The sequence below is a fragment of the Carassius gibelio genome, chromosome B5 (genome assembly GCF_023724105.1).
Source record: "Carassius gibelio isolate Cgi1373 ecotype wild population from Czech Republic chromosome B5, carGib1.2-hapl.c, whole genome shotgun sequence".
NCBI classification, from domain to species: Eukaryota; Metazoa; Chordata; class Actinopteri; order Cypriniformes; family Cyprinidae; genus Carassius; species Carassius gibelio.
The window spans coordinates 36,787,475-36,813,630 of NC_068400.1; the positions used below are offsets into that span (position 1 = coordinate 36,787,475).

Below are 26,156 nucleotides of genomic sequence, written 5' to 3' on the forward strand. Positions count from 1 at the left end.
AAATGATTATTATTATTGTTTTTGTTGCTCCTTGGGGCAATAACCACAAAATTAATCAAGTTATGTATTGATTCTTAACTGGTTTGGTAAATATATTATGTATTGATCCTGAGATCTAGCATCTATATAGAGAATATTAGTTCATAAAATCTGCTATACAAGTAATTTATTGATGAAAAATTAAATGTGCAAAGTCATGCAAAAATTTCAATAGCATATTTTAAAAGATAAAACCAAGTTGTCAATCAATTCAAGAGCAGTTGAATTACAATTTCAATCAATCTAGTAAATCTCTTTAAAAAAGCAACTAGTCAGATAGTCATTCAGTCGAACCATTTTTAAAATTATCCTATAATTACTCTGTAGGTTTTCCAAAATTCACCTTCCGTCATTATGTGGTTAAGAAAATAAAGTTTCGCTAATGATAACAAATCTTTAAAGGCAGAGCCTGCTGAGATGATGACACACAATGAATGTTGTTCGGACCACACACAGCACTTATGTCTGCTTTAGTAGAATTGGATGTGATGCTACCCTTAATAAATGAGCAGCTCTCAGCCACTGTGGAGAGGAGTCACGGGAGAGCGGGAAGGCGAAACACTAACTTCTCATTTAATCAAGTGCCTTCTTGAATTGGTTTTCTCCCAAAAATGAATGGCACTGCAAATAAAAAAGCAGACCAGAACAGCATGGTGTATCCTGCCTGTCCCACAGGTTTATTGATCATGAAAGCAGACTGCCTTCACTTCTGAGCTGACTCTACATGGTCCTGTTAGTCAGGGGTAAACAAAGCAAGACAGACGCCTGTGTTTCATGGACACTCTGAGAGACACAGACATTATTCATCATTCCCCAGCTGAGATGTTCCATCGACGGCTTATTGTAGGGGGTAAAATTCAGCAGCAGGCAAGAAAATCATGACTAATGATGGCAAAATATGAGTCCTATGTTAATAGGAGGTGGTCTTTCTCTCTTTTAGAAAGTCAAATTCCGGCAGGAATATTGACAGCTGATGGGTGATAGTCCTGAGAGACACAGCTGACAAACTTTCAATTGTCACATCATTTTTACAAAGAAACTACTGTTGACAGCAGAGTGGGAAACTGGTCGTCACTTAAATTCACACATCTTTGCTTAAATTTTCATGGGTGGGCCCCCTCATCACTGGGCTCTTGTGGGAATCAGCAGGGACCTGGAAATACAATGTTGATTTGATATATTGCATTCAGAACTAAATATACACTGCAATCTATTACTCCAAGTTTCTAATTCATCTACAACTGAGTGATTTAATAAACCTACACACCTTAAAAAAAAAATTAGGATCTGATTATTCTTGAGGGGAGGTTCTTATTTTGAAAAATAATGTTTGCATTTGAATACAAAATCAAAGTAATTTAAGCCGAATTTTCAAAAGTCTTTAATGTCACATGATCCTTCTGAAATAATTCTAGAATGTTAATTTTGTGCTGAAGAAACTATTCTTACTATTATCATTGTTCAAATCAGTTGGGCTTGATAAAATATGGAATCCATAAAGCATTTTTCATGGTTATTTGATGAATATACAGTTCAAAAGAACTGTGTTTATTTGAAACCATAATCTTTTGGAAGTTTTAAAGCAATCTTTTAAAATGTCAAACATTATAAATGTTCTGTTGCTTCTGATCTTTCCTTTCTGATCTTTTCATCATTCCATGTGCTGCCTGGAAATCAAACCCAGGACTTTGACTGCTGTTAACACCTTGCTCTAGGAGGTGAACTACAGGAATTGCAGTCACCCCTATTGGAATAGTGTGATTTCTACACTTCAGAATCTCATTTGCCTTTTGGCAATGACCAAGACGATCAGGAAGAGTCTTAACTATGTCTATGTAACTAATGTAAAAAACATGCAGCAGCAAATTTTGGGTCTCCTTAAAGCTTTATTTAGAGTTAGTTAACCCAGTCTGTCTCAGCTGCAGCATGTGACACTGCTATGACACAATTTAGGGGCCAGAAACTGAACAGACGCAGCAACCATTTGAAGCTTTGGCTCAACCAGTATTAGATTTACTAAGTGGAGGCTTCTGTTGCTCTATGTGCAATGGACTGCTAGAGGAAGGTCTTAAAAGAACTGAATGAAGAGCATCAAGACAATAGGTGTGCTCCATCAACAAGACATTAAGCATAAATTGATGCTAAAATAAATGCACCTCAGATCCTAATAAGACATTTAGATCGGTGACACATAGGCCTAGTTTTGACAGCAAAGAATATGAAAAGCAGTACTCAAGAAGAATCACACTTTCAAGTTCACAATAGCTTCACATCAATCAACAACATTTGCAAGTCACTTTTAATGCGCTTTGATTTACACTGGTTCTTTTCGTAACACTTCACTAGCAAGATTTTAAAGAAAGCTGCTTACATTACATGACAGTAGCCACAGGGAATGAGTTTAGTAGTATTTTAGCGTTTGAACAGACCATGGAGCAGCAGAGACAGTGTAATGTTTTGTTACATGTGATTTCTTCAAAGGCTTCCAGCAATTGATTTTGCAGCTTTTGTTTTCCCTGTTGTAGCAGAGAGAGATTATTTCAGCACCATGGAGAGCGACAACCACTGCAGAACCAGCAAGTGGAGCTGCTGCGGTCATACAGTATTTGTTGTATTGTAAGTCAGATTTTCCAGTTTTTGCTTAGGTGAGAAATTTGGACAGGACAGTAAATTAAATTAAAGTACTTACAATAACTAACGGCAGCTTAGCACCTATACAAACAACGGAACTGAAATGACCTGGGTCGTGTTTCCCGATAACGGTTGATCTTAGTGCTTAATGGCATTTTCTAAGAGTAATTTTATGATCCTTCGTTTCCTAAAAATGCATGTATTTTTGTGCACTTACGCAAGTCTTTGACATACTTTTTTCACCAGTTTTTTCTAGTATTTCCTACATTACATCTTTTATAAAAAAAAAATTCTGGCATTTAATTTAGATGTGTATTTCTATTTTTTTCTGCCCTTTATAATTATTTAATTTATAAATTAATAAAAATATAAAGAAAATGAGTCATAAAGTGTACAATAAAGCTCAATCAAATCCTTATATTATAATCACATTGCATTTGAATCAAGTTAAAGGTGTAATCTCCCGATTGTCCTGCAGGTGACTGCATAAATCTGTCATAGATCTACAATGATTTTCAAGTGCTACTTAAGTTACGATGCTTTTGGGAAACAGACCGCAATATTAAGATCAGTCATACGATCATTTTTTTTTTACATACTTCTTAGGCTTACGAAGCTTTTGGGAACTCAGCCCTGAATGACTGGATCTCAAAATAGTTTCAATTGTGATATCAGTGTGACATGCTAAACTCTAAATTATGCTTGAGCCTAAACTTGAGCTCATATGAATTAACAGACCAAAAATGTTACTTTAAGGGCCAGATTTACTAAACAGGGCAAATTAGCTTTAGAGTGCAATTCCATGAAAGCGCCAATGAGAGTGGAAAATTCTTTGTGTGATTTACTGACAATGTGCATGTGCACATTAAAGAACACAGGCGCAGCCAGATAATTTCCATAATGACCAGCCCAATCTACCAAGAGCAACGCAAATTATCACCTGCTTTAAGAGCTTATTTTTTATGGCATTAAATAATGACACAAATACCAGTAATTTGACAAGCACACAAACATTGGTAAATCACATTGCATGACTCATTTTAATACTCTCTTCCCATAAATTTTTCACCTAAAAGGGAAACTCCAACAAATGCATATTCTAAAAGGTCATGTGCAAAAATAACTGTGTCCAGGCCTTTTCGGTGCTAATTTTGTGCTTATTATTCATTGTGCGTCTTTAGTAAATCCTGACAATACTATTTTAACACCAAAAGACGGTTTGTGCTGGTGCAAGCTGTTAGTAAATCTGGCCCTTAGAAATCTATTTGTCATATTAAGTAGTAAAATGCCCATTCAAACTAGAAGAAGCCTTAGATTTTTGAGACAAGATAGATTTTAAAATGCAAGTCCTTCAAAAAAATATATGAAAATCTTAGGAAATTAAGTTGCACACAAATAAAACAAAAAAAACGAATTGTCTAAAGCTGTCACTGGTAATTCCAGACAAAATAAATAAATACATTGAAATATGAATAAATTGAAATATAAATAAAATATATAATCAAACTCATGATATATACATCTATTAATATATATACATACACAGATTAATTAACTGAAATAATTAGAAATACGTACAACAAACAGATGTGAGTGTATTTAATGTATGCACACACATTAATTTAACAAATTTTATCATTATTAGCAGATTCAAACAAGGAGCTACAACCCGTTGTGCCCTTGAACAGAGTATTTAACCCCAGCTTGCTCCAGGGGGATTGTCCAAATAATAAGAGTTGCTTTGAAAGAAAAAGAAGAAGAGAAAAAAACATCTGTTAAATGACTACTTGCACTCATTACTAATGTTGACTGGATGGGATTTTAAAGGCTGCATTCTTCCCAACAGGTCATTTCTCAACTAACTTCCACAACATTGGTATGACCTCCTCCAAATGACTCATCTCATTATGTGCATGTGTGCGTTCTTGAGCTCAGAGTGGCGAATGTGACACTTTGCTCACGGGGTAGAAGCTTAATCGCACATTAATGTCATCCTCCATCACACGCTCATGTACACCCCACCCGCTCTGCATGGCAGCTCCCTCCAGCGTAACTCCAAATAAATAATTATCATAAGAGTCTACGGCACAAAGTGCTATTAGAGCAATGAAGGAAAGACTTCCTGAATGAACTGAAATAAATATATATGCACCAATTCAAGGACATGTTCCTTCAAGTTAGATGCTTGCTTTTGCTAAAACTTTAAAGGCAAAGGTTTAGCAAATCTGATTTACACACATAATTAAAGAATTATATCCTTCTTTTGTAAAACAAAACAAAAAAGCTACTGCCCCGTGTTGTGCTCTAGACATGTATGTTGCAGGACGGGTGTTGAGTGTGCAATTGTCTGTGATAATGCTTTTATAGGCCCAGAGAAGAGGAACATCAACACTAAAATGCATCTGTGTTAAGTGAAATGAAGGGTGATGCCCTTTACTTGTACTCTTTCTTTGCCCTTGCCTTGCAGTCAGCTTCCATTTGTTGTATTGCAGAAGTTCTCTCTCTCTTTCTCTTTCCTTCATTTGCAGTCAGTTTCCATCTATTGTAGCGTAAAGGCAAAGAAGCTTTTTTTTCTGAGAAGCTGTCGCTAGCAGATGTCAACACCACATCACATGTCAGCTCTGACATATCATAACTATACTCGCAGTGGTCAGCTGGCTCCCTCTTCCATGACAGAAAGCTGGACTGAGCCACGAGAGCTACAAGTGCCCTGAAGCTTTGCTGTGCAGTCAGTGGAAACTGATTCCATCAATATGAGACAGAGGAGAGAAGAAATGAGTATAAATAACAGAAGTGACAGAGTAACAGGACTTTAACTCTAAGATTGCTGTTTAAGAGCACTAGTAGCACTAAAAGAAAATAGTCATGGGTACAATCAAACATGTTTTTAAAATATGTAAATCAGACAAATCAGAAAATGAATAATGTAATAACGAGTAAATGCAGTGCGCTTTATAAATTTAAATGCAATATATTTAAGTAAAAGCAGACTACAACAGAAAGATAATCAAAAATATGTGATGTGGCATATGATAAATTATATCTTTTAGTGCACATAAATGACTTAAACTTTTTTTATTGGTTACAATTTGCTAAGGTTAAAAATTGCTAATAAATAATTACATTTGTTATTTGAGGTTACCTACGACAACAAATAAATATGTAATAAATACCTAACAAAAAACAAACAAATTAACAAATCCATATGGTGAATTCGACTAAGGTTATTAAGCCACTTTATATTTTAGTAATATTCAAAATAAATATAAAGTAAATATGAACATACCATTATAAACATTAATATTCATCATACAAGTATGCATAATTCTAGACCCTTCATATTTGTATGCCTCACCAAGCTTTTTCAGGCTTTCTCTGTTGACTTGGAAAGGAACAAAACTAGGGGAAGCATGATATTGGATTTTTGCCAATATTCAATAATTTTCAGCTCATAAAATAATAATTATTTTATACTAAATATACAATTTGCTGAAAATTTTCTCACTGTTTTTTTTCTTCATTGGAACAGATTTTGATCAATTTGGATTTGGATTATTTTTATTATGACATTCATTTTGATTAAGGATTTAATCAAATTAGTTTTGCCAGAAGTGATGTTGGATAGCTTGAGGGAGAGTACATTTTCATTTTTGGTTGAACTATGCCTTTTAAGTAGCAAACACCTCAAATTGTATTCTAGTTCCTAGTTAACTCTCACTCATTCAAATCGCAAGACTCCAGGAACATACTGACTTAATTCCTGATGATAGCAGCCATTAGAATGTGACACTCAATGGCAGAGAAGAAAAGCATGCAGACACAGTGCCAGAGGAAAGATCTTGTCATTGTTAGTTTGTCACTGCTGCCTGGTAGCCAGGAATCAAGGCCTTCACTTCAGGTATGACAGAAACACAGAGCTCATTATCAGGTCTAGGCAGCATCTGCACCCCCTATAGTGTTTGAAACGTGTCTGGATCTGCCTCTTTCTATTTGCCTCTAATCTGTTGACCGAAAGCAAAAGCATCATCTAGTTTTTGGTCACATTCAATAGGATTCTCTTTCCACCGGCATTTTTTGTCTTTCTTTTTTTAACCACAATCCACAGGTTATAATCCTAAATGGAGTAGTCTGTGTGCTTATTTGTGTGCTGCTGCATAGAAGTTTCAGCTTGTCATTTATCAGTAAAGGACAATAATAGAGGCACAACGAGCAGCGCGGCAATCGTTTCTTCCTCCTTTGGAAAAATTTTGATAAATGACTTAGCGGAGGAAGATTTTTCATATGATGGTTTTACTCTATAACTGTCCTCATGGGCTGATATTGCAGAGCTTGGAACAAATAAAACCTGAGGTAGTGCTCCAGGATGGGGTTCGGCGAACACCTTTGAAAATTTCAGATCTCTTCCCCAGTCAACACTGAAGAATAAAAGGAAAAACATCACAAGCATTTATATATTGTTTCCCAAAGCAGTGTTAATGCTCATGTCGGAAGTAAAGCATGCATCTCTGTTTTATCAGTCGCTGAAAGGCCAGCATAAACAAGGCACTTTTCAACTCTTGCTGAGCTACAATTCAACCAAGCAAATTATTTTAGCACCAGGGATGCTCAGTAACTAGTATCATAAAACACATTCATCACCTTAAAGGTTGGATTATTAAGGCATTCAGTACATTAGCAACTGATTTGCTGAGGCAAAAACTGTAAGAGAGCATATAATTAGTTGATGTATTAAACATGTTTCTGTCACTGATTATGGCACTAATATGCAAAAATATTACAAAGCATAGATAAATCTCTCCATTCATGGAATTTAGGCAATCATGGAAATCGCAGCAAATTCTCAAGCACCCTCAATCACACTGTGCCTACAAGCAGGAATAGATGAAGGCATAAACATTGTGCTTCACATTATTAAAGAGAGAAAGAAAGAGAGAGAGAGACAAAAGAGAGAGGAAATATAAAAAAAAGAAAATTAACATTTTGGGATAGGTTGTTTTTATAAGTATCTTATGCTTACCAAGGTTGCATCTATTTGATCAAAAATTCTGTATAATATTTTAAAAAACAAAATATTGTGAAATATTTTAATAATCTTACTAACTTTGCCTGTGTGATCAGGGAAGCTGCTTTGACACCATCTTTATTGCATAAAGCACAATCTACCTTTTTTTTTTACACGGAAGCCATTTTCTGTGAATGTGTGAGATTTCTGGTTCATTAGCCACTGTAAGGAAATAACAAGAAGACTAACAAAGTGAAGGTAATGGTAAAACTGTCTGCACTACAAACCAATGTGTTCATATTTAAAATAATACATTAAAATAAAACACACCAGCAATATCAAGCAGCAAAATATATATAGCCTTGACGAGCATAAGAGACAAACTTTTAAAAGACAGTGTACATATAGGAAATCAGTTGCTTTGAACTACAGTCAATTACAGTTTTGTGGTCATTATTCAAAATCTGACTCCAGTCAGAATCAAGTATTTCATAGACCCATGTAAGAATGATTATTATAGTAAAATGGACTGGTCTATATGCTAACATATGGTCTATAAAACTGACACTAATTGAAGACAGTTTTCAGGATCCTTCTCATTAAATTGTCTAATTTTTAAAGTGTCTTCGTATAATGGCTACTGTAGGCATATTAACTGTTCCCACCAATTCTAAAACAGACACAGAAAATGGTTTGACAGCCGAAGTGTTTGCAGTATGATTGTGGTGTAATAGGATCTTTATCTGCAATAAAACACTGACATTTATGACATGAGTAAATTAATAATAAAGTAAACTTTCTGCCATTACAAACATGTTCTGTCACATCCCTATTGGTGCCTGCTCCAATTTGATATCAGTCTTAGAAAAATATCAGCTGATGCACCATGGGAAAACTTTAAATGAATTAGATTAAGATACACATTTGAGCTGATCAACAGTGTCACCCATTTGTTTGTTTATGAAGAAAATCAGCTATATTTATCAGCTATAAACATGACAGCCCCTTCTGCTGTCCTTCTGTCGACTGTTTTCTGTTCCCAACAAAATTAAAAACAAAACTGACTCCATGATCTTAATTTGTTGCCACAAATGCAAACGAAATCCCCCAAAATAAAGTAAGAAATTATAATTCCAATAGGTTTGGACTGGTACCTCTCGATCTTCACCTGGTCTAAACTCAAGGGCAATGTGTTGCTGCTTATCTGGATGGCTGGTAAATAAGAGATCTTATCTTCTGCTCGCGATGACATTGAAGACCCATGCTCTAATCGATAAAATCCAATTCTTTGTAGATCTGTGGCTCTGATTAGCGTCTCTCTAATCCAATCCCCGTTTTTGTCATCCATTATGGTGGCATGGTGGGGCGCTATAAAGGATGTCGTAATTGCTGGTTATGAGTTTAGCACTGATGTAAAGCTGGCAATGTGATTGACCGAACGGAGACTTCCTCTGGCTCTTCTAATTGCAAATCCACTTGGGCCCAGACTGATACATTTCATCGCCTTGGCAACCCTGCAGGCAGTGAACCTGGTAATGGGGGAAGTATATTCTCAGGGGAGGAAATTACTGATCTCCATATTGAAGCTGGACAGAGCAAAAAAGGAGCAGGGAATGGTGAGCAACTTGTCCTAAAAAACTGTTGTAAATGTATTGTACAACAGATAGTGAGCTAGATAAAGGAACACAACTTTCATAGGAATGAGGATGAGACATCCAGAACCTATCTTCATTTATGACCACTGAACCTGACTTGTATTTGTAATGATGATGTGTCCTTGGAGGGCAATAGTATGATGAATCTGTGTGTGATGAAAATGCTCAAGGGTGCAGAAATAGGGGCAAGAAAACATGTTGCAAAGTCTTTAGCATGTATGTACAGTATCGAAATGAAACTGAGATCGGCAAGCAGATAATCTGTGATAAATCGGTAGAAGTCACCTCATGCTTTACTGTGGATAAAAGACAGGAGAAATGCATGGTGCAGCCTTCCAGGCCAATTTCTGAGCATATAATCGATGCAAAAGCACAAACTGAGCCATTTTGTTTGGAAATGCATTTACAGAATGTGACAAGTGACAGGCAAGTTTGCCTAAACTTCTCTGACATTTCCCATACATCGACGGGAAAATAATTTGTTGTGATTTTTCATTTTCCCATTATCATGCCCACAACAATTTCACAGCACAGCAATCACACAGTAATGAACTTCCAGAAGCAATTAAGAGGATCTTTCTGGGACATAGCCTTCATGTGGAGGAAACCACCTATGTGGACTAATCATAGTGTGCTTCTGAGAAGATAGTGGATTAGGCTTTTATTTTTGGGAAAAACAAAAGATGGAATCCTCTAATCAATGCACAGTCAAATGTGTACCTCTGACAGTTCCTGTAATTCAGCCTTAACTGTACTGGACCTTACTGTAGCTGGCAAGTTGCCAAGGAAACATGAAATGAATGTTACAGAACTTAAAAAAAAAAAACAATCCGACATCTGACTTCATAAGAAAAAAATCCATAGCTGATATTTTATCTATATTTTGATTCATTTTATTCATATTTTTGGGAAAAGAAAATATTTGTTTATTTTAGCACTGGTCAGTGCACACTCAATTATTTATATTCAACCAAAATCTAGGCTCAGATCAGGCAAAAAATGCAACTGTGCAAATCGCAGACACCTAGTGAAGCCGAATGAGAAACAATTGAGAAAAAAGACTGCAATGCATTGCAGTTCTGAACCACGACTATAGCCATGGTAACCAAAAAAATCTCCATATTATTGTATCATGACAGATGTTGATATAATATCACAATGCTATATCACCCCAACCGTGAACTTATTTATTCATGAGAATATCACAATGAGCATCGAAATTTCTCGTGTAACACAGTCTAACTGGGAAATAACCATCTGTAGTGTGAAAATGGCGATAAATTATGAAGCAATTTATGGAATAAACTTCTATATAACAGTGAATAAAGTTAACAAAATTTACCAACAGACCAATTTCATCATATTTATTCTTGTCTTTTTTAGATAGCACTTTCATAATAGAACAAAGAAAAAAACAGATCAGAAAAACTACAGGAGGCAACGAGAAAAAGGATCTATTAGGGATCTAATAGATCTAATGTATTCACACCAAATGCAAATTTAATTATTTAAGTGAGTAGATTACAATCAAAATCAATGCAAAGATGTGAATAGAGGTGAATTCGTGCCATGTGACTGGATGACATGTCTTACCAGTGTTTTGATCCATGTACTCTTGTGAGGTATGTTGGTTCTGATGGACCCATTCCCCATTACATTTGAAGAAGATCTGCAGGGCAGGAGTTGCTCGACAGCGCAACTTGATTGGGTTGTTTTTGATAATGTAAGCATCCTCAGGCTCTTGCAGGAAGTGAGGTAACGTCCCACCAACTGATGACAGAGAATCGGCAAGGGCGTCACTGACGGTTCCTGTGAAATCAATGAACACATGTAAAAAACAAGCACACTTCTCTAAGACATGTACTAAGAATTTAAACCATGACATCTTATTTTTTATGGCCATTTGTTAGATCTATGCACACCCCAGATACATAATTTTCCTTGTGCCTTGTACATACAATTATTTGCTAAAAAATAAAAAATACTTCCACAATCATAACTAAATGTGGTCTGCATTTAATACAGCTTCAGGGTTGTAAATATGGTGCTTTTCCTCTGGGAGTGTTCTGAGCTTCCCATTGATTTTAAACCGTGTGCCAAAGATACAATTCCGCTAAAACAATTCAAGCCATTTTCTACTTTAAAAACGCATTAGCTTTCCCTGAGTGCTTTTGTGATGAAAAGAATAAAAGAATTAGCGATGGAAGAGAGTGCGACTGATTGCTTTGTGTTTGACTGATGAGCTAAAATGCATCTTAGAGCAGAAAAAAGTGAGAATGCTCTTCCTTATGCCTGGTGTGTTTTATTTTTCTTTCTTTCTGCCATCCTTCTTTTTAATGGAAGGAAGACTAAAATAGCAGACAGGTCGACAGAGACAGAGACAAGAGAAATAAAACAGATAAAGAGGTGTAAAGGATGAAGGGAATTAAGAGAGATTTTATTTGGAGATATTCGAATGAATACCATTTTAATAATTGTAATTGCCTACACCATCTCTGAAACTCTGGAATAAAACACTCCACCCATGAGAGACCGGCCATATACTGCGAAGTCTGTCAGATGTGTAAAATCCCATGAAAGCCATTAAACTAGCAGCTAATTCAGCTCTGCCCACTGAAATCTAATAGACTTTCATTTTTTACCTCCTCCCACATTTGCTGTCATGTGAAATGAATAAAGAATGTATGCATACACACACACACCCACACACACTGAAAGCAGTTAACTGCTTTTTTTTGTAACTCATACTCAATTCATATTCTCTTTTAATATTGATAATGCAGAAGAACAGGCATTTCTAAAAATATGTAATATACAACAATAAAACAGTCAAGTAATATTCCACAATTTAACTTCTTACTGTATTTTTGATCATATAAATGCAGCCAAAGGGGCATAAATGACTATTTAAAAACAATAAATAATACCCTAAACTGAATACAAACTTAATTATAACACGAGACAGACAGTACATTTAAAAAAATTTTTATATCAATCAATAACTAATTAATATAGTAGAGATACATCATGCTTCCCTAGTGCAAAAAAACTACAGAAATGATCAGACTATCATTGGCAGTGCAGACAGTAACCAACTATTTCATATTTCATACAGCTGGATATGACCTCATAGTCAGCTGCTAAGTGAATCACTGTAGACTGACCTAGTGACCTCCAGCAATTGAATTGCCATTACTGTGTACAGCTCCACTCAAGTATCATCTGTCTAGATTGTTTGTAAAGAAATTTAGTGTTACAATTGCCTCCGGTCTCCCCCAGTCAACTATTAGCAGACTTATAGCTACTATATTCCCCTCATCCTCCATGGTTTTCTTGACAAGCTTTTAAGAGGGGCAAAATTGCTGGAGAGTGGACGATGCTTAAAACAAAACATGCCAACAGCACTTTGACCTATGATTAAAAATCATTCGGTTATATATACAAAATATATTCTGGTTATAGAAAAAAAGCTTCGAAGAAGCACCAGAGAAACAAATGTTATCATTCAGAGTTATATTCCCAGGTGTGATACCTAGTTCACGGAGAAGTGCATTCTGGGCAGAATCACCAAGTGGAAAAGCAAAGACACACTAGGGATGTCAGGATAATGTCACAGATCACCCCATGGGTAAGGAGGCAACAGCATGACATCTTAGATGCACGATATTACACTGGGTTTCAAAGTTCAAGGTACAAAACATGGAGCTCACTCTAAATAATTCAAAATGAAATGTTACTCTGCCTCTGCAGATGTTTGCTGGCTGTCTCACGGTGGACAGAAATTTGTCTTGGTTGCACAGAGCACCAAGGATAGACAGATTGCCTGGAAAACAACACAGAATTACATCAGCATATTTAACTTCCAATTCTTCACAATTTCTGGTTATTTTGTCACCTTTGACTAAATTCTCAGCTTCCTCATGGAGAGGGCGATAAGACCATGGGTGATCAACTTCGGTGTAAAAATAAGTTCACTGCTGTTTTCTCGGTTCAGTATAGGAGCAAAAACAGCGCACAATTTTAGAAAGTATCACAGCTCAAGCCTTTTTCTGTTCATTCTATGCATAATCACTTCTAAAAGTTTGGTTGGGAAAACATGGACTTTAACAAAACAGCCATGCAGCTTCAATCCCATGCCATCAGGACACTTCCATTGTGCAAAACCATGAATATCCTCTGTTTTGTACTACCGAGACAAAGGAAGAAAGAAGGACACAATCCTGCTGTGCAGTGTTGCAGATAGGTGGGTGACAAGATGAAAATTGTATCATGAGCAGAATACGACGACTTCACTTCCCTCTGCTACGGAGGGTCAGTGGTAGAAAAGGCAGCCGCAACCTTTTGGACAGAATTCATTATTCTTCCTTGTAGATCTGCCAATCTTTAAAGCCCATGTATTATTTAAAGCACATGCATTGTCCTGCTGAATTAGCTTGTTTTCCATTCATGCAAATGTCTGCCCTTAACATTGCATGGTATTTCTCTCATTTGAATTGTACTATTAGAAGTACAGTTCCCAATGAGTAGTCTGGTCCTTCCTTTACCAGCAAAAATTCCCAACATCCGTTTCACACATTTCAGTGATGAAGAGAAGGAGCAACCTGAAATGACTCCAGATCCATCTGCCATCTGTTGCTGTGAAAAGAGTCTAAACTTTATTTCACCCAAACGGCTTTGCAATGAATTAAACATGAATCAGTCACCGCATCGCACTAAACTTCAGAAAAAATTATCATGAAATAATAATAACATCAAGAAAATATTTTGAGAGATTTACAAGCCATTAGCAGCGATTATGCTGGAAAGAACAAACAGATGCATATAGGAATTATTCTAATAAAGTAAATGGAACACAAGGTGAAGGTTAAAGCTAATTCTTATCAGCATGTTTATGTTTTTGACCTCTTGCTCTTTTATTTAAATTCAAACCTGTATTGATCTAACCTGTATTGATCTATTCAATACTGTTACCATCAATATATTAGTTACACAGAGTGGCTTAAAAATGCCCTTTTACAATATGGGTCAGTAGGTGAACAAGCAAGATCACTTTGTACTTTAACTTTGTCAGCGTATATTTAAGCAATTTCATGACTAGTGACTGCTGCTGGTTCTGCAATGAAGGAAAAGGCATTTTAAAGTGACAATTCACCCCCTTATTTGCCTATTCACCCTCAATGTTGTTGCTGTCTATTTTTTCTTCTTCAATGAAAAACAAAATAAATGATTTAAGTCTATTTCTCACACAAAATCTTTGCATGGTGCATTTTTGTTATTTGTATGGGAAAAGCCCCATGAGGATGGGTAAATAATGTGTAACTATCCCTCATCTTCCAGACCGAATTCAAAGGGAAAACAACAATACAGTCGACCATCATAAAACACACCCAATTATAAACACCTTCCCATGTTCAAAGTCAATGAGGAAAAGTAATGAAGTATAAAAGAATGAGAGGACGGTGTAGAGGTTAATGGGCCTGTGCACATCTCTAACTGGTTTTGAGTTCTCAGAGTGCTAATTGTTGGCCTTATCCTTTTAGCAGTGCCTGCACACTTACTGCAATAAAAGGTAATGGATAATTGGAACAATCCATGCTCTATAAAAACAGCAGAGCCAATTCTTTCGGCTCCTCCTATGACAGATGAGCATAAACGCAAGTCCTAATGACTCTAACAAGCAAGCCACCAATAAGTCATTCATATTCTCATTATGCTAGTTAATTTTACAGCCTCTGCAATGAATGTCCATAGTCTGTCCAATAGTTAGCAGACAGAAAACAGGTAGAGTTAAATAATATACTAATCCAGGTGATTCAATAATGTACTTTTCAGTAAAGACTGTAAAAAAACTGCATAATGCTGTGTGCTTATCACACTCTTAGAAAAACTTCAAACCCTGAGGTGAGACAGCATCACGCCAGCTCCCTAGAGCTCTAGGTGTTGTTTCTTAAGTGATGTTTCTTTTGTGCTGTTTTTCACTCTTTCAACTCATCTCTCAGTTCATTACATTTCGATGATATGATCTATTATGATTGTTAAATGGCAGCGTTGGCTGTCCCTAGTGAATTTTAGCATTTAAGAAAGTGATGACTTTGTTATCTTTTCCTGATTAGCGGGATTTCTGTTTAAACTCTGCCCTATTCTCCACGACATAATCAAGGTTGTTCTTAATTGTGGTTTTAGGCTGATTCATAAGACTCATAATATTTTCCAACCATTTTTTTTATCTTAATTTATTTCATCCACCAAAACAGGCTAATAATCATGAACAATTGTTAGATTAGCAAATTAGCATATAAGAATGATTTATGGAAAATCATGTTATTCTGAAAACTGGAGATATGGCTGCTAAAATTTAACAAGAAAAAAATTCTACAAAAAATGTAATTTAAAAATATTTTCCAAAAAAAAAAGACAAAGACAAAATCTTATTATTTTCAAACTTCTGAATAGAATATACATGCATAGCAAAATCCTTTATACATCTATATGTATAGTAACCTAAATGTTTTTTCTGTTTTTCTTCTGTACAAACAAACTCAAAATGTTAATCAATCATGCTTGAATTCAGCCATTATGAGTCAGTGCAACACTAAACCTCTAGTTCTAATAATCTCATAAAGCACATTTCCAAATAGCTCATAATGTGTCAGAAATTCCCATGTCAGCTATTTTGGCCTCTCTGGCTTCCTGTAATGAAAGTGCATGGAAAGTAGCTTGGCTTGTGAAAGTGGGTTACACGGAAATGCATTTGACATCCATCAGTCCTCATCACCAAGTAGCCACCTGATGTAGTTACACATCACTGTTTCAGCACATGCTCCAAAAGCTCCTGCCCTTTAAAACCATGTACTCTACTTTCACACCAAAGCCTCTCATGGATTTCTGAAGAGGGTTTGACACGAGAGGAGGAGAGTGTGTGTACAAGTGAGCATGTGGGGGTTACATGGCGAGGACTCTGTTGGATTTCAACACGCTGAGAATTTTAAGGCAGGAGTGTCAGAAAGTGTCAAGATAATCCCATCTAAGGTGAAGGGATGAGTGTGAGAGGAAGAGAAAGGAAGTGTGAGAAGAGAGGAAGTGAGAAAGAGTTGGAAAGGGAGGGAGGCTTTTGGGTTATAATAATTGAAGTTTCAACTATCCCTCCTTCTGTTCATTCAATCACGTACACACACACAATGGGTCTCATTCATGAAACACGAGCAGAACGAATTTTTGTGTAAATCGCGTGTAAAGTGGTTTTGGCGTAAATTTTCGGATTCATTAAAATATTCGTATTTTCCAAATGTTAGTTGGTACGAAAGAAATCTACACCTGCTCCCAGCCACGCCTAAATAGTGCGTTTAACGTCTGAACGTTTTGCTCATTAATACGGCTGCATTTTAATTCACCTTAATCTGGTACATATATACACAGAATTTTGAAAAAAATATTATATATATTAATTACATACAGTTTTTCTTTTAACTTTTATTATGAGAGCCAGTAGCTAATAGGATCTGTAATATGCTGCCAAACTTCCTTTTTTAGGACCTGATACGCCACTTGTATGCTTGAAAATAAAATGTGGCGTTTTGAATGAACTTTTGATAATAAAACTTCAATTTCTGCAGCTGAGAAATGTTTCTTTTTCAGTCGCTTTTGAGAAGACATGTTGAAATCCTTCGTTTGGTGTCATAATATGATGCTCATATATAGTTGTCAGTCGGATTTAATAGGTGGGATTTATGGTAATTGAGAGTGAGCGTGCACGCGCGTCCCATTTACGACTGATTGGAATTCATTAACACACATGCACACATTTCACTATCACATCTGACGTTTACGAAGTTTTTGTGAATCAGGAGAAGAGTTTTCGGGAAGTTCTCTTCACGCGCAAATCACTCAGATATTTACTCATATATTTACTAATGTTTCATGAATGAGACCCAATAAGTGCCCTTTAAACATTTCAGTTTAATGTAAATTAAATCTAGGCATAAGGTGAAAATAAGGTAGTTACACACAGAAACTGAATTAAATTATGAGTAAATTATACCTTTAAAATACAAGCAAACATTACATCTTGGAGATTATTTTTGGCAGTGGGTTGTCCTGTTCCCAAACTTGCTCAGGTTTAGACGAAAATGACAAATTCAAGATTCCTTGTCATTTCCAAATGGCACCCTCACAATCAAATTCGTTGACGCGCTACATGTGAAGGGCTTGGTTAAACTAAAATCTTAACTGAAAAGATCAGATGAATGCTGTAGGGCATGTCAAAAGGAATGTATTTCACAAATTTCAAAACTGTGAAAATCTAGCTGAGTAGACATTGACCATAGCCATACTTGTTGGGTGAAAATCCCACCAATCAGGGGAAAAGTTTTCTTTTTCACTTTGATATTTGCTAAAATATATACATTAAAGTGTCCACATCAGGAGCTAAAGATCAAGGTTGAGATATACATATTGAAGAAACAGTATGGAATCATCTTGAAACAGAGATCTTGTTATAATGAATGAATTGAGGGACCCAGTGGAATCTCTCATTATTTGATGAAGATCTTTAGAGCTCTAAAGATCACACTACATTTCAAGTTACTCTATGCATGTAAACTCAACAAACTTTCTGTCTTTTTAACATTAAGGAAATATGCTTTGATGGCAGTTAACATCACACTCATGCTGAGATGGTGATCCTCTCAGAGATGAGAGACACTCCATTTCCATTTTGATAAGTATCAACATGTTCAGCTGGTTTCTGGCCAGCCTGTGGAAAGCTGTTATAATTTCAGCATCTTAGGAAACAGAACTATAATTATCAAAAGCACTGCAGCCAAACTAAACAGTATAAATTAGGATTAAACAACAGTTAAATTGAGCAAAAGATGGTGTCCACCAAAAATTATTTATCAGCTCAGGGACTTCAGAAAGGACTGTCTAACTTCTGATGCAATTTCATCTGTGAGTTGGAAAGATAAGTTAGTGTAGCATTTCTGTCAAACAGCTACTGTCCTGCATCCTTCACTAATGTGACAAGGAGCAAAAAGGTTGCCACTGCAACAAGATGACTGCAATGAGCATATGGACCTTGTGGACGAAGCTGACATGTTGTCTCTGTAAGTTACTGAGTAAAAACAGGAAGTTGTGGAATGCTACTTGGATGTCACTGCCTTCACCACATACATTCTGTATTGAAAGGATATGTATTTTCATGACAGGATGAACTTTCCAGTACCTGTTGCTGCACGTACATGTTTGGTGAAGGGCATAATAGGTTTTAAGGAAGCACAGAGACTTAGAGGCTGATAGAAAGAGACGAACACTCTATTCCTCTGTGGTGAAGATTTCGACCATTGATGAATAGTCTAAAATGAAAATGGTAACATCCAATGACTAATTTTTAAACTAAACAACAACAATCTGTTAATTTAGAGTAAATGAAAATGTGAGCAAGACAAGGACTGATGCATTAATAATCCGCTTTATAATGAGTCTTTATATACTGCATGAATGTTCAAATTGTTCAAATTGTCAAACATAATTTTTCTTGGAAAATGCTGTTTATTCAAAATACAAGATAACAAAATATATAATAACAAAATATTTAACCCTATAGTAATGACTTATTTAATCATATACATACATATATGCAAATCAAAATATTTTCAAGCGCAAACTAACTACTCTGGGTTTGCAATTACTGCTTTAAAGTGGTTAAACCCAATCACTTAGAAGGCTTTGATGAGAACTACAAACTTAACCTGTTGTCATATCAAGTTGTAGAAGTACAACCCGCAGGAACCAGCAGCTCTACACATTCAAATGAGCCTGGCAGACAATATTTCCTCCACAGAATGGGTTTAGAACTCCTTCTATCACTTGAAGATCTTTGTAGAAGAAGTTTTTGTTTTAGTTCCAGTTTTGGCTCACTAAAAGATGTGTGCTGCATGTTAAGGAAGCTGTTTCACTAGCTGAACGTATGGTCAAAAGTGTGAAAAGCAGCCAGTACTTCTAACTCACAAAAAAAAAAAAAAAAAAAAAAAATTCCTTCACTCACTTCTTTTCGCTCTCTCCACTTCACAGATCTGACTCTATTCTCAATTCCACACATTCAGCACTCCGGTCACACTTTTTTCTTGTTGGGCATTCATTACAGGTGTCATTTTACCTTATCAGCAACATTAGCTATCAGATTTGTCTGCAGTGACACAGAGGAGGTTGCTGGCTCCCTCAGCCCATCTCACATTTACCTTTGATGGCATTGATGCCCATCTGCTCTCCTGGCACTAGAAACCATCAAAACAGGCTAGCAGAAGAGATCTGGGACAAAAAGCTCTGCTGTGTCAACAATCCTAACAGATTAGCCGATGTGCGTTTAGTGGCTAAAACAATAATATCAAGACCATGCCACTCACTCAATGTTTGTACCTTGCCATCTACGGTGCCACTAATGATGTCTGTTGTGGATATCAGACTTTTGCGATTCATAAATGGATGTTTTAAACATCTTTAAGGGCTTTGTATTGTCTGTGATTTTATTAAAGGGTTAGTTCACCCAAGTTTATATGACAGTTTATATGACTTTCTTCTTTCAGACGAATCCAGTCAGAGTTACATAAAAAATAGGGATGCTCCGATCGATCGGCCGGATATCGGTATCAGCCGATAATCACATTTTATGACTCGATCAGTATTCACTACACTTGGCTGATCTCACGAACCGATCTCAAATTGATAACGTCAACGCATGATGACCTACATGATGCGTGGGGTCATAAATTATTTGGAACCACAGTCATGTCATCGCCTGTGTGGAAATACTATGACGTTTCAAGAAACAATGAAGATTTAATTTGTCCTGCTTTTTGGCATGATGATATGATGGTTCATTTTTAACAGCAGATTCAGTGACGTACTGTAGAGCTGATCTGCACATCACTGTGCATGTCTGCGGTGCAATATGGCTCCACGGGAACCAGAGCTGATCATGGCCATTCTAGTCAGTGCTTGTGTTTAACAATTAACAAAATATCTTATTTGGCCATACACACACACACACACACACACACAGAAAATCGTCTGCTTGATGAAAAATAACTTTATTTAAAAATAAATGTAGATAACATTTGTATAATTTTATCCACACGTGACCCACCCACAAATAATCAGATTGCATTTTTTTTTATTACCCGAACTGCAGATTATCCGCGTCACCTGCAGGTATAACCGTAACCGAACAGTTTTGTTCTTTCAGTAGTTTAAATGTTGTCCTTCTTTTTTTTACTGTTCAGTCTTATATTGGACAGTATTAAACCTTATGTGTTACATCAGACTTCTTTTAGGAGTTTAAATGCTTTTTAGTTTTTTTTATTAAATGTTTATTTTGTCCTCCACAGTTTAACTATATTTGAAGCATTGTTGTTTTCTGCTGTTTTGTTGTTTCTGTAGTTTTTTTAAAAACGCGTCATCTAAACTTGACGCTGGCGTGTCCAGAGAGAGAGAAAGTGCACAGAGCTGAAAGGGCTTGAATAATTTAATAAAAATACTAGAAGATATAACTTTGAAATATATTTATTATAAATGACCCTGAGCGCTTGTTATGTGATCCGCTTCGCTGTTTTGATGCGCTGCTCAAAAAAAAAATGGTTCAAAAAATGGTTAAGGCTTGAGGTCAAGGTAAGATGCCGGGGTGCAGATGCGATCCGCCTTTTGAATATCAGTTATGTAAGTATTTAAGGATAAAAGACTGGAGTAACTTTTACAATTTTCCTGGAGTCGAGTCAAGTCTGGAGTCATTTCAGGTAAATTATGAGTCAAATCTGAAGTCTTTAAAAATGCCACTCAAGTCTGAGTCACTAACTCAAGTGGCCATCTCTGGCTTGAAGCATCAGATTCAGCATTGGTATTGGCTGATCATCATGACAAGAAATTGGTCCTTGGTATCGGTTGCAAAAATCCTGATCGGACCATCCCTAATAAAAAGATTTTCCTAGATATTCCAACCTATATGATTTTTATTTCTGTTGAACAGTCCACAAGATGTCAAATGAAGCTCACATCCATTATAAAATGTGCCTTACATGGCTCCAGGGGGTGAATAAAGGCCTCTTGGGGCAAATCCATAATTTTCATAAGAAAAATATCCACATTTCAAACGTAATAAACACTCTTCTCTCACTTCCGGTATCTGTCATATGTGGTAGGTGTTCCAGCAGATGGAAGCGCTACAGGAGGCCACCCTCTATTTCTGTAACTAATAACAATATTAAGTCAAGAGTGTAATTTAAATTTTATCTGTGGTATTCCTACACAGGTGATTACAAGGAATAAGTAGGGCCTGGGAACCCTCAAAGTGGGGCTAGATTAATTACATTCGTGAATGAGAAATATCTGATAATTGAATTTGCTTTCTGCTTCATGTTGCATACTGACATATCAAAAATGAAATTCTAGATAGAAACAATATGAAATGGCATCAATTAAATAACAATTGACTTGCATATCAAGAGATTTCATAAAATAGCAATACATGGGAATGAATCTTTAGCTTGGGCCCTCCAAATGCTTTCTTTTTTCATCCTCTAGATAATAACATACTCACAGTAGTTCGATACCAGACACACTTGAACAATAGAGCTTAGAATCAAATGCTGTAATGAGCAGCATAGTACAACACTGCAAATTCAGATGCAACCCCACCTTACAGACACACATTCCCATATTGCATTAGTAATCCTCTAAAAGGGAGATGAGATAAGAAAATGCATTAAATTGAAACTACTGTCATTTGCAGGAAGAAAAGTGAATAATAAATTAAATGTTAAGTGGTGAAGAAGAAAAGCTAGATTCCAAAAGAGACTCTCTCTGAGAACAATTACCTCCATATTCTGCTTCATGCATAACATTAGACATGTTTTATATTAGCACAGAGAATATTATTATATCAGCTGACTTTCTTTCATGTGGAAAAAAAACTATGAAAAAAAATACTATGGCAAATGTTATATTTTTGGCTCTTTATTTTGACTGCCATCTGGGTACAGAACTCCAGTCAATAGCAGTTTGATAGCAAATGAAAGAACTTGTAGGGATGTTTAGAAAATAAATGAAATACAATCTAATCTATGAAACACAATCCAGTAAAATTAAATAGCAGGCATTTAAGATCCTCTTGCAATAAAAAACAACAAGATGAAAATAAATATGAGCAAATGACATACAGTAGCGACTATTATCCTATCAATATGAAATCAAAACAAGAGTCCTCTGGCTTATCTTAATCTTTGTGCACACAAGAATGGAATTTGAATCATTTTAAGCAGCATTCTTAATCAGCCCTTTTCCAGAGCATTCTGTCTGAGTAATAATAAAAAGAATTTCATTTATTCAATATGAAAATGAAATGGGTCACTAAACTTCAAAAATGCAATCAGTACACACAAATAATCCAGTTCCATCTCAATTTCCAACTGCCTACTGTAAAATACAGTACCTAAATTATAAGATTTGGGGAAAAAAATTATGAATTAAAAATCCCTCTGTACCATCATCAATATTTGTTTGATAAATAAAACCAAACAAGTTTTTGGCTATATATTTTTCCAAAAACAAATCAAGCTGGTATGCCTTGTGAAAGAATAATGGAAAGGGAGGACAAACGTGTCTTCTCTGCAGAAGCTGAGAGGGTTTGACTGGCTCATTAATAATTGCAAAATGTTCGGGCAGTTTTAAGTGAATAATGAAATGATGTATTTGGTGCACTGGCTGCTTCATTTGTTCTATAAATAAAGGCATAACATTTGTCTCTTGTTTTCTAACCTCTGATTTTGACTTGTTTTTGAAGAAACAAAGAGCAAAAACAGGATTTCTAAATCAGTTGGAGTGGACGGTAACCTCAAAAGACATTACCCTTTTCTTGCTTCCTTTCTATCTCAGTCGATTATTCTGTGGCTACAGCCTCTGTTTGCTTGGTAGGTGAGTAAAATAGCCCTATCCAGCTCACTGGTTGTGAGGTAAATTAAATCTCTTCAGAGGAAAGTTGCACCGGCTGATTTATTTGCCATGTGGTGATATGAGGGCTCTCAAGGGCTAGTGAAAGATCCAGGGGAAATGACCTATAAACCCACACACAGGGCCACACTTATCAATCTTCTCTAATGCGATGCATGAAAATGGAGAACAGACAAATCTGTTTTAGCTATAAAAATAGCCAATGAGACAAATCTAGTGCCAGTTCTACAATGCAAACGCCTTGCTACAGAGTTATCATCGCCACAGCATGCTCTCCTCACTTCTGAACAACACCATAAACCAAATTATGTATGCATTAAGGAATAAACAGAAAAAAACTGAATCAAGCGTGCTAAAAAAAATAGCTAACCATGCAAATGCACTTATAGTATTTCATGAGTCAACATTACAATTATGATATACATTCACAGAGCCATTTCAGACCCATTTGCTGCATTGTAGCCAACTGCAATTCTTAATTCTGTCATTAAAGCTATCATGTATCAAACAATATGAATATAAGCCACTTAACCCGCCATAATGTGTTAAGTTTTAAGATAGCAGTGGAAGAAATAATGCAATGAACTTTAAATGAGGAAACTCTGTCACTTCATTAATCTGCTAGTTTAATGTAATAAAGTCAATTACATTCTCCTTTCTCTCTCAAGCAATTATACCTTCCAATTTTAATACATAAACAAATTGTGGTACAGAGTTTCAATATTGCAGCACTTTAGCATCACAGTTGAAGCCATTATTCAGAGAAAAGTAGCAAAACATGGCCCCATGTTCACTGAGCAGTGAACAGAATATCAAACGGATTCAGTAGCAGATCCTCTAAATGCAGAGCACATCCTGAAAACAAAGCTACCATCTATTGGATGGACATCTAGTAGATGTAACCTATTTGTAATAGTACAGAAAAATGGGCATAATACAAGCAAATAGAATATTTTGTCTATATATATGTGTATATGTGTGTGCATATATATATATATATATATATATATATATATATATATATATATATATATATATATATATATATATATATATATATATATATATATATATATATATATATATATATATAAGAAGAAGATGCTCATGACTTCTAAAAGAATAATACAGACACTTGGATTGGCTATTTGCAAACAGCTAATGGAAAGGAAGTACAAATTTTCAGTAACAATGTGACATGTAGTATAGAAATAGATGTTTAGTATAGTCAGTATAGACTGTAACCTATTTGTAATAGTACAAAAAAGGTGCATAGATAAAAACATAAATAGAACAGAGATATTTTAACAGATGTACTAAAAAAAAAAAAAATTCTGTTCAAATGATTTACATTTACATCATAGCTTTTTAAATCTTAGGTTAAAAAAAAAATACATTGTATACAGGCCTCACAAAAAAATGCGAGAGAAAGTGAGAGGTCAGCGGTCCCCGGAGTTCTCATTAAAGTTACTTAGACAACGTGTGCTGGAGCTCAGGCTCTCTAAAGCAAACCCTTTGTGTGTACAGAATGGAAGAATGAATACAATCGCATCTCTTAGCGTTGTAATCCATTTATGCTCACCATTTAGTTTATTAAATATGACATCACCCTTGATGTCTCGGTCCATGTTGTGAGCAGAATCTTCTTTGGATCCATCAATCATTCAAAATATTTTCCCCAGCAGACAATTTTCATAGGCATATCATATTTATGGACAGTGACAATCATGACAGAGCAGATATCTGATACCAAAACTCTGACACATCTGCTGTGCATCAGTTGCCAAAATGGCAAAGCGTGAACAATCTCATACGTTTCAGCCCAACGTTAATGCATCTTTCGCTTCATATCGCAGTCCACCTGCCACCACTCATCGACTGACATTTTACCGCAGAATTGTAAGTCAACACTGCAACAGATTTTTTCCTCAAAGCACATCTAACCTTCTAGAATTTGATGTCTAACCACAACAGATGAGAGCATCCAGAATGGTATACTGGCACAGCTGGACATCATTTTCTCAGATATTTTCTTCAAAATGGCATTGTTATCAGACATAATGTTGTTTCATCGTACAGATGGAAAGCAGTCGGTTTCATTTTTGTGTCAGATGCAAGATAGTCCCATCTAACATGTAATCCACAAAGTATAGGTGGGATAAATGCAGACTATGATATCAGTAGTGGCTTTTCAATCTGATTTTGACCTTTTGGTGAGTTTCCAAAATAGTATTTTAGTGTTACAGTGTGTGATACTAGAAAATCGTACGTTGGATTTAAGGGTATACACCATACTCAAGAACTACTGTCAAAAAAAAGAATCAAACAAAAGAGCTTTTCACAGTTTTAATTTGGACCTCATAATTATTTTCTGTGTTTCTATCAAATAAACTAAGGAATACTAATTTCAAAAGGAATTTTAAAAAGGCACACCACCTTTTCTTCTATGAAAGAAACCAAGCAAGTTTGTCTGTGACTAACCATCAAGTACTGTAGTACTACAGAACAAGAAATGAGGGTGGAATATTAAAAAAAGAATAATCCCTTGCAACATCCACTGTATTGCAGAAGATTCAAGATGAAGGACTAGAGCAAAGTTATAGATTTATCGAACCAGTTCAATCTTTGGTCAGTACTTCTTTATTGATCCAAACTTGGCATATGACCTTGATAGAGCTCAGTCATGGATTTAATTAAAAAATAAGAGAGAAGACTGACTGACATTCAAGACAAGATACCATATAGTAGACAAGATATACAAATCATCTCAAATGTTAAAGGGTTTTAGTGTCTTGAATACTCCACAATGTCTAATTGTTAGAAATATATCTTCA

General features: G+C 35.7%; 1 protein-coding gene across 4 annotated transcripts in view; it reads right to left on the reverse strand.

Annotated features, from left to right (window-relative positions):
- Window positions 1-26,156, reverse strand: part of unc5db (unc-5 netrin receptor Db) — a 116,663-nt gene that overhangs the window by 44,095 nt on the left and 46,412 nt on the right. For all 4 annotated transcript variants that reach the window (XM_052555390.1, XM_052555392.1, XM_052555391.1 and 1 more), the window contains exon 2: window positions 10,921-11,136. In XM_052555390.1, coding sequence (XP_052411350.1) covers window positions 10,921-11,136 — 216 coding nt within the window. The remainder of the gene's footprint in view (window positions 1-10,920; window positions 11,137-26,156) is intronic.